The 15,477-nt window shown below is 41.3% G+C and overlaps 1 protein-coding gene across 3 annotated transcripts in view; it reads right to left on the reverse strand.

Annotated features, from left to right (window-relative positions):
* B3GALNT2 (beta-1,3-N-acetylgalactosaminyltransferase 2) overlaps nt 1-14,874 on the reverse strand; it is a 40,691-nt gene extending 25,817 nt beyond the window's left edge. The window contains exons 1-3 of one of the 3 annotated variants that reach the window (XM_073338151.2): nt 14,674-14,873; nt 1,808-1,955; nt 173-273 (exon numbers count right to left, since the gene is read on the reverse strand). In XM_073338151.2, coding sequence (XP_073194252.1) covers nt 173-273; nt 1,808-1,955; nt 14,674-14,767 — 343 coding nt within the window. In that variant the 5' untranslated portion in view covers nt 14,768-14,873. Of the gene's footprint in view, nt 1-172; nt 274-1,807; nt 1,956-14,673 lie in introns of all 3 variants that reach the window. The other 2 variants (XM_073338152.2, XM_078852227.1) reach the window with 2 other exon arrangements.
* Nucleotides 14,875-15,477: the final 603 nt, after the last annotated feature.

A 15,477-nucleotide genomic window follows, 5' to 3' on the forward strand; every position in this document is an offset into this window, starting at 1 on the left:
ATGGGGCTCAGAGGTGGGCTATATAAGTGCCTACATAGAGAGTAAGCTCTAAGTCCATTAGTATTTGCAGGATTGGGCCCTTAACTGGGACAGCCACTAAACCATCCGTGTGTCGCAACAAAGAGGATTCTGTTTAATATGATATAATAGTTTAAAAGATTATCATTCATACCTGGGTTAGTAATGTTCAGAAGTTTGCAGGAGTAAGGATCTTCTCTGTCCTCCACTGGCACACCACAGCCATGTGCACCTATTATAAACTTCACAAGGACACTAAAATAATTTGTTTTTATTAACACCTGTAATTTATTTTCATCTTCAACATGCTAATTTCAATGCAAAGACCTGTCCTTCCATAGTTTGAGCTTTCTGATTACCTTAAAACATTAGTCACAAAGTCTTAATACTGATTTTGTTTATTTGGAGTTTGACAGAAGAATAAATATTATTTAAAACTGAACTTGGCTCATAAGAACATTGTGCTTAGACATCCTATTCTTGACCATCTATTTATTTTAGTGAGTTAGCTGCACAAATCTCCGATGAAACACTGTATTGATACACACAGACAGCCAAGTGCTGTCATTTTAATAGAATTAATAGTTCATTTTAAAAGATAGTTAACTAAGAAACTATTCACATCAGGCAGAATGAGGAATTTCCTGTTATCAGTTGTTTTATTTCTCATTTTATTAAATAATGGGACATATCTGCAAGTTCTGTAACTATTACAGCATCCATCTCAATTTAGACATTCCAATTGTTAGGAAGTAGCAATTCAATACGGAAAACAGAAACCTACTTTAATGCAATTTTAAGGTTGAGAGATCAATTCCAAAAGAGAAGGGAAATTCAAAATTTGTAGTTCCCTCAGCAAACATGATCCTGCCTGTGCTCAAGTATTCTCTGCTAAATAGTATGCCACACTGAGTGGTCATGTAACGTACACATCTCTGCAATGAAGCATAAGGTAAATTTGCTGTGGAAACCATGACTGCATTTCCTGATTTTGATGTGATTAAAACCTGACCCATGATGAAGCATTAACATTGAATGTTGGTAATTTCCTCCTCTGACTCAAGATAAAACTCGCAAACACTGTATGAAACTTTAATAAGGGCTCAATCCTGAAAAGTGCCAAAGAGCATCTGTTCCTAGAGACACACAACTTCAGGACTTATGATTTAAAGTCCCCCCAGCCTCTGTTTGTATGTGAATGATCACAGCAAACATGGAAAGTGTGGTTATTTGGCTGTATACGCCTTCAAAAACACTGCATTTCAATTAATGCACCATCAGAAACAGCCTTTTTATGAACAGAGGGTGGTACTTTGGTGCAGCTATACACAGTCAACAAAATAGCTTTGCTGCACATGCTCAGCAATACATTTTTACCATTGTTGTATCTTGCTACCAAATTTCTCCTGACATCAAAACAGAACTAAGGTTACATGCTTGCCAATTACTACTACACGGTAAAATAAATCCACGTGTAACATTCAACTACACAGAGCAACCCTGTGAGCATTTCTTAATGGATGAAAAATGCTCTTGCACATATTCAAATAACAAATTTTAATCACATTCAAAAAATTAATTTCAATCCAGAGTGCCTATTATTTTTATAAAACGTTAAGGGAGAGTTAAGAATGAAAGTGCCCTGTCAGCCATAATAAAAGGTGTTTACCAGCATGAACCTATCTTTATTTTTTCCAAAATAAAGAATAAGAAACAAACAACATTTACTCATTTGATTCCTAGCTTCTCACCCAGCCCAAGCAATATAAATTATTTATAAAAGGTTTACCGAGGGCTCAGCGCTGGATGTTGTTTCAAGTGCTTGACCCAAGTGTTCCTTATAACGTTCCGCAGCTCATGATTGTGTCGAGCGGATAATACACCGACGATAACATCGTAACGTTTCAGTTCCCACTGAGGAAAGAAAGCCAGTGGACCTAAGAGTTTAAAACAACAACTATTTATTACAGAAACATAAACCCAAATGTCTGAGCTGTAAACGTTAATTAAAAAACGCATCAGAAGTAAGTGTATTAAGCGTCCTGAGCATTAAAAAACAGAAACAGCATTTGTGTCACATTGTTCGTCAAAAGCCTGGAAGATGCTTTCAACATGCCACAACTACCATTACAGAGCTGTGAAATTATTACAGGAAAGAACAGAGAAAATGACTGCTGGTAAACTAAAGTAACCAAGTGCATGACACCTTCAAAGCTAACGAAAGAAAACCCCTCTGTAGGTTGAATGATGGGATAGCCAATTATGCGTGCATGTGGCTGCCTTCTGAGCAAGCTGCTCCGTGAGAGCACATCACAGCTGTTCTCCACATTTTGCATTGGCTATCAGAAACCTTCTGGGTGAAATTCAAGGTGCTGCTTACAATCTGCAAAATCCTAAATGTAGGATACATAATCCTGATTATGTAACTAGCCTGGCCTCAGCTGCCTCATGGACAGCCTTTCCTTCTCTGACCTACCACAAAACCCGGGGCCTAGTCATTCTTGACATCGGGCTTTTGCCACTAGACTATATCCACTTAAGCTGAGTGCGGTCACAGAGAGTGTTAAGAGACATGTCTTTGTCCATGCTGGCTCAGTTTCCACTGCCATTTAGTTTATTGGCAGGGCCTTCCTAGTCTCTGCCCTTGTAAAGTTGTGAGAGTGGGAAAAAGGGTTGGGGACAGGGGTATTATCTCCCTATAGAAGGTAAATGTTTTCGCCTTGCTCAGTTGTGGGCATGAGTCTTCCCCAGATATACCAGCAATGGGCTTCATCATAAATGCTAGTAATAAATAACATTTAGATCTTGCTAAGCATTGTTTCTAAAATTTAGAGATTATAAAAATGGTACTTCCTTTAAAGTGAGATTCTGACTAAAGAGAAACCTGAGAAGAATGGCTAGGAGCCCACAACCAATCAGACAGACCGCTAATATGGATCTGCGTGGTTTTGTTCATCAGCCATTCTAAAGCCAAAAGAGAGAGGTTTATATTTAGCAGGGGTGAGGGATCACTTCCATCTCACTCTCCTTAATTTGAGACCTAAGCCAAACAGTTAAAATGAGTGAGTGCCAGAGTTCTTTAACACAGCTACTGCAAACAATACAGACAAGGTCATGTTAGACGTCTAATTTTAGGGTGTCTAAAAATATCTGCAAGTTACCCATTATAACCAGATTATACAATGTTATGTTCCAGACTTCTATTCACTACACCAGTGCCCTCATTAAACACTGAGAAGGAAACATGTGTCGTGGTGACTGGACATGTGTGACCTGGGACTGAATTGGAAGAGAAGTAAAATATAATTTCTGAAAATCCTACGTCCATTGTGTCTCTGCAACAGACATTTTGCAGGAAAGGCACACAATATTAGGTTTTAAAGATAATTTACTTCTGCAAGCTGTTTAAACATGGATGTTTCAGCACACTTTCAATCTTCACATACTATAGGTAGAAAGTTAAGATATTAGTTTAATTAAAAGAATTTATATAACCTAGGAACTAACTCTGAAGGACCCAAAAAAATCTCTCAAAACATTTTCTTTCTACACAGACTAGCATTTCTTTTCTTCCTCAGAAACCTGCATGTTTTCACTAAAGCCGATAGTTACGGCTCTTGTAACAAATAAACATACATGGCAGTTTTGACAGATTTCAGGAGTGAGATTTGTTTGCTGCATGTAAGTGTGTATAACTGCTCTATCTAAGTAATGCCTGGCAAGTGTTAGAGGAGAGAATTCCCAGCTCAAGTCAGACAATCTTTCATCAGAATACTATTTGGTTTTCTCTTATATAGGTAAATGCTGATTATCTGGAGGTTTTAGATGTCCCCATCGACATTTATACAATTAGAGTTTGCCAGTACTCCCTATTAGCTGGTATCTGTAAAACAGCCATATGTCTGGTGGGACTGCAATATCAGAAGTAGCTCACACGTCCTCTTGTAATTCCTCCTCTTCCCCCTTCTCCTCACATATACTGTCTCTTACCTGCGTCTGCTCTATTTATTTCATTATGTTTTATATATCCTTGGCACTCTCTTTGTTTTGGTTACAGAGAGGCAAATATTAATTTAGCTTAAATCAATTTCTCTGAATTTAAGATAAACCAAAACAGGCCACTCAAACCAAAATAAGAGTGTCTACACAGGGTTTTGCACTGATTAAACTAAATTAGTTTTAAAACTGGTGAAACTCTCTCATGTGGATACAATCCCTTAACAAAGCACTTCATAGAGGCAGTCAGAGAGAGCCTTCAGAATTAACCTGGTTGAGATTAGAGGTAGCAGGTCCCTTCTCTTTTGTTTCACGCTGTCCGTAGATTTAGTAAAACAGCACCGCATCAGTACTTTCAGAAAGTTGCCTTCTCAGTCATAAGAGATAGTCACTTTTTAAAAAATGAAAACAAATTTTGCTGAAATTGATGAATAAGTCCCCTGTTTGCCTGGCAAAGCTTCTTATTTATTACTGGTAAATGGGAAAGAGCATTTATTAAGCTCTAATGGAAAGGGTAACAGTTTGTCTTTAAACTAATATAAAGAAGAGATAAAGCTAAAGGTACAGAAAAAGATATTAACCTATGATGAACCATTCAGGAAGCAAGAGCATTGTATACATGTGATCTGCAGTAAAAGTTCAGAGAAAACTATTAGTGACTTCTGAGTCAATCATTTTATATTTAACTCAGAAGTGAACAAACTTACTGCATCATCATTCAACTGTTTCCACACATTCACAAGCTAGAGTTTTCTTTATGCATGTAACAGCAGCCTCTGATGTTGTCTCTATTATTGTTTATCTTCTTATTAATTACTCATAATATGCTATTCTTACCTTATACGGATTATGTAACTATCTGTTTACAACTTGCAGTTTCTAAAAAGCTTAAACACAAGAAATGAATCATTGTGGTTTGAGGGCAGGGCTGGAAGCCAGACCTCTGGAGTTCTAATTCTGGCTGTGTTACGGACTCGCTGTGCCCCTGAGCAAGGCACTCTCTGTTGCTCAGTTTTCCCCAGGAGAAAATACTCACCTATCTTACAGGAGGAGTGTGAATACCAATTAGTTAATGACCATGAAATGCTCCGAAGATGTAAAGAACAATATAAAAGCATAAAATATTATAGTAACTGTAGATAGTGGGAGTGGGCTAAGAAGAAAGGAACATTTTTTGGTACGTTGGTCACAGAGTCATTAAAAATCAAGATTCGGAACTCTCCTAAGACTGACTCTCTCAGACACATTATGGAGCCTTAGGCTTCTCAGTGAATCTTTGCAAGTCTCCCCCTCTCCTCCCCCACTGCAATTCCCATGCTACATTCTTTTGGCACAAAATACTTACTTTCCCTTTGCTCTTTTGCCTAACCCCGTTAACTCATGGCAATAAGTGCAGTAAAATAAAACAGGCAGCTGCACTCACAGCTGCTAATCTGTGTTATATAGCTGCCATCCAGAGAACCTCTTGTAAAAATGTGTACCGCTGAGCTGAGTCAGGACACCACAGTAAGGGTTACATACTGGAAGGCAGTATATTGGCCCCAACCAGATTTCAACAACCTCTATCATAAATAGATTTTACTACTACTTTCTTTCGGAGACTATATGCCTCCTATTCACAGTGTCACACTCAGTGGCCAAATACATATTTACTGGCATTATCACCGGGGAAAGGATAAAAGATTCCAGTGCTAGTCAGACTCATAGACTTTAAGGTCAGAAGGGAACATTATGATTGTTTAGTTTGACCTCCTGCACAATGCAGGTCATAGAATCTCCCCCACCCACTCCTGTAACAAATCCCTAACCTATGTCTGAGCTACTGAAGTCCTCAAATTGTGGTTTAAAGACTTCAAGGTGCAGAGAATCCTCCAGCAAGTGACCCGTGCCCCACGTTGCAGAGGAAGGCAAAAAAACCCCAGGGCCTCTGCCAATCTGCCCTGGATGAAAATTCCTTCCCGACCGCAAATATGGCAATCAGCTAAACCCTGAGCATGTGGGCAAGACTCACCAGCCAGACACCCAGGAAAGAATTCTCTGTAATAACTCAGATCCCACTCCATCTAACATCCCATTACAGGCCACTGGGCATATTTACCACTAATAGTCAAACATCAATAAATTGCCAGAATTAGGCTATCCCATCATACCATCTCCTCCATAAACTTATCAAGCTTAGTCTTGAAGCCAGATATGTTTTTTGCCCCCACTGCTCCCCTTGGAAGGCTGTTCCAGAATTTCACTCCTCTGATGGTTAGAAAACTTCATCTAATTTCAAGTCTAAACTTCCTGGTGGCCAGTTTATCTCCATTTGTTCTTGTGTCCACATTGGTACTGAGCTTAAATAATTCCTCTCCCTCCCTGGTATTTATCCCTCTGATATATTTACAGAGAGAAATCATCTCCCCCCTCAGCCTTCTTTTGGTTAGCCTAAACAAGCCAAGCTCTTTGAGTCTTTCAGAAGACAGGTTTTCCATTCCTCGAATCATCCTAGTAGCCCTTCTCTGTCCTTGTCCCAGTTTGAATTCACCCTTCCTAAACATGGGAGACCAGAACTGCACACAATATTCCAGATGAGGTCTCATCAGTGCCTTGTATAATGGTCCTTATCTCTACTGGAAATATCTTGCCTCATACATCCCAAGACAGCATTAGCTTTTTCCACGGCCATATCACATTGGCGGCTCATAGTCATCCTGTGATCAACCAATACTCTGAGGTCCTTCTCCTCCTCTGTTACTTCCAAGTGATGCATCCCCAGTTTATAACATTTTTTGTTATTAATCCCTAAATGCATGATCTTGCACTTTTCACTATTAAATTTCATCCTATTACTATTACTCCAGTTTACAAGGTCACCCAGATCTTCCTGTATGATAGCCCGGTCCTTCTCTGTATTGGCAATACCTCCCAGTTTTTCTGTCATCTGCAAGCTTTATTAGCACATTCCCACTTTTTGTGCCAAGGTCAGTAATAAAAGATTAAATAAGATTGGTCCCAAAACCGATCCCTGGAGGAACTTCACTAGTAACCTCCCTCCAGCCTAACAGTTCACCTTTCAGTAGGACCCGTTGTAGTCTCCCCTTTAACCAGTTCCTTATCCACCTTTCAATTTTCATGTTTATCCCCATCTTCTCCAATTTAGCTAATAATTCCCCATGTGGAACTGTATCAAATGCGTTACTGATATCGAGGTCAACCAGATCCACTGCGTTTCCTTTATCTAAAAAATCTGTTACCGTCTCAAAGAAGGAGATCAAGTTGGTTTGGCACAATCTACCTTTTGTAAAACCATGTGGTATTTTGTCCCAATTACCACTGACCTCAATGTCCTTAACCACTTTCTCCTTCAAAATTTTTTCCTAGACCTTGCATACTACAGATGTCAAACTAACAGGCCTATAGTTACCCGGATCACCTTTTTTTCCTTTCTTAAAAATAGGAACTATGTTAGCAATTCTCAAGTCATATGGTACAGCCCCTGAGTTTACAGATTAATTAAAAATTCTTGCTAGTGGGCTTGCAATTTTGTGTGCCAGTTCCTTTAATATTCTTGGATGAAGATTATCTGGGACCCCTGATTTAGTCCCATTAAGCTGTTCAAGTTTGGCTTCTACCTTAGATGTGGTAATATCTACCTCCATATCCTCATTCCCATTCGTCATTCTACCATTATCCCTAAGATCCTCATTAAAGACTGAGGCAAAGTATCTGTTTAGATATTGGGCTATGCCTAGATTATCCTTAACCTCCACTCCATCCTCAGTGTTTAGCGGTCCCACTTCTTCTTTCTTTGTTTTCTTCTTATTTACATGACTATAGAACCTTTTACTTTTGGTTTTAATTCCTTTGCAAGGTCCAACTCAACATGGCTTTTGGCCTTTCTCACTTTATCCCTACATGTTCTGACCACAATAAGGTAGCTTTCCTTGCTAATCCCTCCTATCTTCCACTCCTTGTAGGCTTTCTGCTTTTTCTTAATCACCTCTCTGAGATGCTTGCTCATCCTGCTTGGTCTACAACTCCTGCCTATGAATTTTTTCCCCTTTCTTGGGATAGAGGCTTCTGAAACTTTGACTTGAAGTAATTGCACTTACTGATTTTTTATTTTTTTTTAAATAATAAAGGGATGGACTCAAAAGATTCTGAGAACTGAGTAGCCAAGACAAAAGGTTCCAGGGATACCACCAACTTCCAAACCAAAAGTTGTTTCGGGGACTACTGCATGCAACCACATTTTCTTATTTTTTACATGATTTACTCTCCCATGGGCTGCGTAGCTGTGTACAAGAATCAAACAAACTGAGTATACTGAGAAACTCATTATTCACAAAGTGCAGACAAATGGACAAAATGAACGAACTGGAAAAAACAGAGAAAGACATTCTCTCTCTCCTCAGTCTTTTTCATTTACAGTCACCTTAAGGCATGTCTACACTTACCTCTGGAGCGATTGATCCAGTGGGGATCGATTTATCGCATCTAGTGAAGACGCAATAAATTGACCGCCGAGTGCTTTCTCGTTGACTCCGGTACTCCACCGGAGTGAGAAGTGTAGGCTGAGTCGACGGGGGAGTGTCAGCAGTTGACCTATCGCAGTGAAGTAGATCTTACCGCAGTAAGTAGATCTAAGTACGTTGACTTCAGCTACGTTATTCATGTAGCTGAAGTTGCATAACTTAGATAGATCCCCCCCCCCCCCCCCCAGTGTAGACCAGGCCTTAGAATTTACCTGCTTTAGGGATTTCTTCAGTGATGTAGCTACGCCAATGCAACCCCCCGTGTAAGTGCCAAGCACTGGTGCGACTTAACCCAAATGGAGACTGGGATACGTTACATCAGTGTAGGATCCACTTTATGTTGGTGCAGCACATCTACACAGGAGGTTTGCACTCACATAGCTGCACCAGTGCAAAAATCCCTGATGGAGGTAAGCCCTTAGATGTTACTTATAGCTTCAGTAAGCAAAACCTTTTAGACAGAAGGGAAGTTTTTTTGTGGATGATACCCCTTTAAAAGAACATTCAGAGTTCTAGTAAACATCTCAGATGTAAAGAGGAGACAAAAGCACTGGAGAGGCTATTATGCTATAGCAGCTGATAGTGTATCAGTGATGATACAGCACTCACAAACTTCTGGCAAGACCTTTTTGCCCTGAACTAGAGATCTGAGATACACTGACCACTACCACCAGCAATGGCCGTGGGAGACGGAATGGAGATACAAAAAAAAAAGTCCTGTTTGTGAAGTCTCTTGTCGATAGCACTAAACTTATTATTTGGCAGTTTAACCCATCATTACTAGTTGAGGCTGTCTTGGCCACAGAATGCCTTATCGAGACATAGAATAAAAATTAAACTCAAAAGACGGCTACCACCTCAAGACTGTTCAGTGGCCTATTTAGAAATAAGCTGGTGGTATTGATACAATTCCCAGTGGACAGGTCTTTCTTACAAACCAACTTCACTACAATGGTACTTTTGTTGGCCTTTGGCCAAGAGGTGAATGACTAAAGGGGCAGGAAGAACGAGCTGCCACCCTCACCCCTAGAGAGTCCCTGTAGTAAAGGGCACAAGGCCATTCTTGGAAAGCTTGTGTGGCTGCTGCCTGTGCTCCGCCGGTTCTGTAGACCGACCATTTCAGATTCTACGGCTGTCAGCCTGCTGCCCTCAGAAGCAGATGAAAAAAAATCATTCCACAAATTATCGAGTTTTAGAGTGAGCAATCTAACATTTGCCTGAACAGGATGCTTGAAAAACTTAAAATGACCCTGTCAAATAAGTACTTTAGACCCAAAATGGAACACACTTTTATGAAGTGACATTCTCCCTTCAGAACGTGGTCTTGCTCACAACTTCAGAGGTTGCTTGTATATTTTGTTTTTAAACAAATTCTTACTCCACTAAAAAACCAAACACAGGCCATACTCACTTTCTTTCCCTCCGATACGTCACACAGAGAATACTCCATGCGCACTGTGGCACTAATTCAGCATGAGCCTAAGTAAGCAGGTGCATAATTCCATTCAAGTCAATGCCTAAAGTTAGGCACATGCTAAGTAGTCTGCTGAACCAGGCCATATGATGGCCAATGGCATTCATGTGCTGTTCAATATGTGGGAACTAGAGTCGGTGCTGTATTTTTTTTTTTTAATTATTTGGCAGTAAAAGATTGACATTATACACACACACACACACACACAGGGGCCCAATTCTAAATGATGCCAGATGCCCAAATAAACATATGTGGAACAATGTCTCAGAGGGCATTTCAGCAAAGGTGTACCTTGCAAAATTTAATGTGTGTTTCCTTCTTGAGGAGATACTGAAGTCCCTCAATAAGCAACTTCTGTTAGACATAGCCTCTGCCAGTGGTGCCATCAACTGAACATTTGCTTAGCACTGAGTCCATCTGTAGGGATTAAAGAAAATTGGGGGGAGGGGCAGGTTGTAATTAACTTTTCAGAAGCTGTTTTATCTTTCGCAATTTTATAGTGTATTTTATAATATATTATGAAACTCATAAAAAGGAACACACAGGAAATCTTAGATTATTTCTGTTTCTGAATGGTTAAAAATGGGCTTCTCTTATCTCTACTTGCAGACACCACCTTGCCCTACTCCTGCCCAAAGCAGTATAAGTGACATTACCAACACATAGCGCAGGCTGGTAATGCCTCGGCAGAGTGAGAAATCATTAAATTCAGGACTCCAAGAAAACGGGAAATTGTAAAATCACATATTTGCTGCAGGGTCTTCAGATTCATGTTTTACTCAGGTTAATTTAGGCATTGTGCAGTTAATAATGAATCAGGGCTATTTTCTTTTTACAGAAGTTTCTCTTCACTTTTTAGTTTTCTCTTCAATAAACATACCTCAAAAAGAACTATATTTGTTGAAGAGTTTTACAACTATCTGGTATGCTTCCAGAATAAAATAAGATACAATAAAGATATGCTGGATTAGATTAATCTGGTTAGAGAAAAGTACAGACACATCACATCTGCCGAACCCTCATTTTGTAATTAGACTTCCAGATCTATTTCTCCTTTCTTTCAAAATGCATGCAGGCTATCCAGCCCCAAAATAACGTGAACAACAATTAACACAATATGCAGCTCAACTCTCGAGGAAACCTCCATTCAAAGGGCAAAATAATCCCCAGTGTAAATCTATTTACCACAACGGAGTAACATTAGGGTGAATTTGGCTCAGTATGTTGTGACTGATCACTGTTCATGCCACCTTTGACCCATGCTAGTGGCTAATTATGCGACTGCTGTGATGCCAAAGGTTAACTAAATGCCAACACACACACCAAGAACACATTTTTATGCCCCAGTTACCATAAAACACTTTTGAAATCAATTCAATTTTTGTTCATGCCAAAGAATCCAGGTGGTAAGGCAAAGGAGCAGAAGGCACACAAAATAAAAACAAAAACCCCTCACTAATCAATAATAAGTAACAAGGCTGGTTTTATCAAACAGTACCAGACCATCTTAATAATTCAAGTTTCAAAAACTGTTTTAAAAAATAAGGCCATTTCCTACTCTGTGGTATAAACCTATCACCACTTTATTAATGTTCACAAAGCACTTTGAAGAACAAAAATCACAGAACAATAGACATCATAGATGAAGGAAATCTCTTAGCTCATCTTTCCTCTCTCTGGCAATGCAGGAATGTTTCCTATAGTGTATGTGTCTGTAGAAGCTTTTAAGGTCTATTAAGTGCATGATCCTTTCACTTTCTTTGCAAGAGTGCTCCAAAGTGCTTTCTCTAGGAAACTATTCCATATACTGAAAGATTTCATTTTTACACTTAATATCAGGGGAAATTTCCTGTGTTTTTCTTTGCTCAGGTTCATTGCTTTATTCTATATGTTACTGTTAAACAAGCCCTGCACAATTCAGAATAAAATCTGGAAAGAGAGAATATTGTGCATTTGCTTGACTACTAAAGGCCTGATCCTGCTAGCACCTACTATTTGACACAGTGCGAGTAGTCAGTCACATGGACTACTTGCTATGGTGAGCATAAAGAATAGTAATAGAAGTGTCTGCAGGACTGAGGCCCCCCAAATAGCAATACATTAACATCAAAATCATCATCAGTATGACACTTAGGGCCAAATATTGGTCCTACTGAAGTGAATGAGAATTTTGCTATTGGCTTGAAAGGAACTAGGGTTTGTCCTGGAAAGAGTAACAACTGATGGAAATGGAAATCCACAGCATGGAAACAAAACAGTCACATACGAATACTGTATCATTTACCCTAACACTGCATTTCTGAAACTGTGACTCTGCCCTTCCTGGGGAGAGGTTGGTCTTTTTTCCCCAAAGGATACAAGTCAGCACCAGAAATATGAGGTGCAGGAAGTGGAAAGGAATATCTTTCTCTTGCTGGATCACTTCCTCAGGCAAGTCAGCAAACTTGTAACAATCTAATAAGCATTCAATACAAATTATTAGTTTTACTACAACTTGTGAAAAAAGTAGAGCAGTAGAAGTATAAATGGCCCAGCAACACGGTATGGAACTATAAACAGCCTATCTTTACCCTCATGTTTAAAATATTCTTCAACAACCCACAAAAACCATTTCTTTCTCTCTACCAGGACACTTCTAGATCATCTTTTGGAAACGTTTACATTTGGAGAGCAATGCTGAAAAGTGACTATAAAAAAGGCATCAAGGGGTTCCCTGTTTACTGCCTCTCCATGACTCCAGATCAAAGAAAAAGATTTTTTTCTGACAGACAGTCCTGCAAGTTCAACCTAGGATCTGGAAAACCAAGCTGGATTTTTTCCTGCTCACGCATCACCAAGATTCAGGTTCCACACGCCAGAACAGGCCCCCATTGACATATCTGTGACCGTAGTGACTTTACATCTGTTAGACAGGTGTTACTAATTGACTGTTGAATTTAGTGAACAATTCTACAGAAAAATGCCTAAGAAAGAACAGACTCCATCTCATTCTTTCTTAGCTGTGTAGATTCTGCCCAGCTAATAGGAGTCAGTACTAGTAAAAACATATTTTTGTTAATAAAATAAAATTAGCTATCATGACTCCAAATACATGGCTCCAAGCAGATCTCCTAAGTAATAAAACACCACTTTTACTTAGTCTCTTTTCAAAACAGAACATTTCCAACAAATTAAAAAAACTCCATAGCAAAATTTCAGAAACCCACTGACAGGTAGCATGGAAAGTTATTTATGGTCATCTACTTCTAACAATCACCACCAATGGAGTAATCTCATTAGTTGATGAGAGTGCCTATTCTGACCAATAGGTATTAACATAAAGTGAAATCCACTTACACCCACCTTGATTTAGTATGAACCACTTTATAGTAAGGGCAATGCAAATCCTTACTGGTTTTGATTACACAGCAAAGTCCAAATGGCAATTCATATTATAGAACCTTGTCCTACACAACTGAAGTCAAGAGGAATTTTGTCAGTGACTTGAATGGGAGCAGGATTGGGCTCATAACTAAGTTAATCTACGAAAAAACAGATGACTCTCAATGAAGAAAGTTCCACTGTACTGCCAGTAATCACTTTGCTGAATTGTAATGAAGTAGCTCCAGTATAACAATACAGGCACAAAATTGTTCTCTTGTCCTACATAATTCTTCATTGTTTTCCTATAAACCCACATTACCTTTTCATGCACTTTTCCTCTGTAGGTTATCTAATAACAAAAAGCATTCTACTGGCTCCACACTAAATCTATATATCAAATATTTTCATGCAGGCTGCTTGGAATTTTTCAACCACAGAAATGCCTGAACAACTGTGTGCCCAGCATGTGCTTCTTCACTCAATCAGTTAAAGAGTTATACAACATCCAACCCTGCCCTAAAAGGGAAAAAATTGTGATCTCTAATGCAATGTGTTTGTATTAATAGAACTACTTCCCAAATTCAAATTACACACATGCTTAAAAAGAAAAGGAGTACTTGTGGCACGAATTTATTTGAGCATAAGCTTTTGTGAGCTACAGCTCAAATAAATTTGTTAGTCTCTAAGGTGCCACAAGTACTCCTTTTCTTTTTGCGGATACAGACTAACAGGCTGCTACTCTGAAACCTGACACATGCTTAAGGGTTTACAGGAGGGGGGCCTCATTGCTAGTTCTCTAAACTCAGGGGAATAAGAAGAGTTGGTCAATTTATTTCTTGTATATAATCTAACCAATGGATTTTATCACTTATTTTAATTGACCTAATTATTTGTGATCAGCTCTATAGATGGCCAAATACTATGCAGTACATTTATTTTTCAATTTCCCACATCACTCCTCAAATGATGTATTTGCAAGACCCCCCTCCCCCCATACCATTTGGGCAGGTCTGCTGCTAGCAGCCCACCTCTGTGCTTTGCGGCCCTTACAACACCCCCTGGACGCTCTTTCTTTGAGAAAACTGGGAAAGGCTTAAGAGGGACACATGCTATGGGAGGGAAGCGTGAACCCCGCATTCCCACCGGGCATGCACCTCTGTCCCCTCCGGCCCAGCGCTCCCCCTCAGGGGAGGGTGCCTGCACCCTGAACCACCCCCGGCCCGCCTTGGGTGGGGAGTGGCAGCACCCCACCGCCTCCCGCTCCAAACGAGGCGTGCGTGCGCCCTGCCCCCGGCTGCCTACCTGCCGGGTGCCTCCCGGGGCCGCCGAGCAGCAGCCAGAGGTGCAGCGCGACCCCGACCGCGCACGGGCACAGCAGCACCAGCCAATTTCGCATTGGCCGCCGGCCGCTTCCCCGCCTCGCCCCGCGCCGGGGGCTTCCCGCGGAGGCGGCTGCTCGGGGCCGCCGCTCCGCAGCTATGCCCGACTCGCCCCGCCCGCTTGCCTGCGGCCGCCGGGAAGCGAAGTCCCGCCCAGAGAGAGCCCGGAGAGCGGCGCCTCCCTCCTACAATCCCCACAATCCCCCAGCGCCGCGCCGCGCCGCGCCCTGCTGCCGGGGACCCGGGGCTGCGGAGCGACCCCGTCCCCTGGCCCTGCGGCCCGCCCGGCCGCTGCCGCCCGCGGCTGGAGGAGGGGCGGCGAGCACCCAGAGCGTAAAGGCGCCTTCTCCCTGGTTCGACCGCCCGCGGGGGTTTCCTTGCCGCCCGCGGCACCGTGCCTCGTCCCGAACGCCTCCCGTTCGCAAGAGGCCGCCGGCCAAGCTTGCCAGCGGTGGTTGTTGGAGACGGTGGGCGCCCACGTGAGAGCCGCTGCTCAGGGGATGGGCTCTCTGGAGGCGGATCAAGTTGGGCACCCCAAGTCGCTAGTCACTTTTAAAAATCTCAGCTGATGGCTCTGTCCTGAAGAGCTCACACGCTGGGATTTTAGTTCCTGGAACAAACTCATGGCGTTGACAAGGTTTGTACCGGTGCAGGCTGCTCTGGGGTCAACTGCACCAGTGTAAATAAAGCCTGTTTAGGCTAGGAGGGAGCACTGGCATGCCAGCAT

The sequence above is a fragment of the Lepidochelys kempii genome, chromosome 3, assembly GCF_965140285.1.
Source record: "Lepidochelys kempii isolate rLepKem1 chromosome 3, rLepKem1.hap1, whole genome shotgun sequence".
In the NCBI taxonomy this organism is placed as follows: domain Eukaryota; kingdom Metazoa; phylum Chordata; order Testudines; family Cheloniidae; genus Lepidochelys; species Lepidochelys kempii.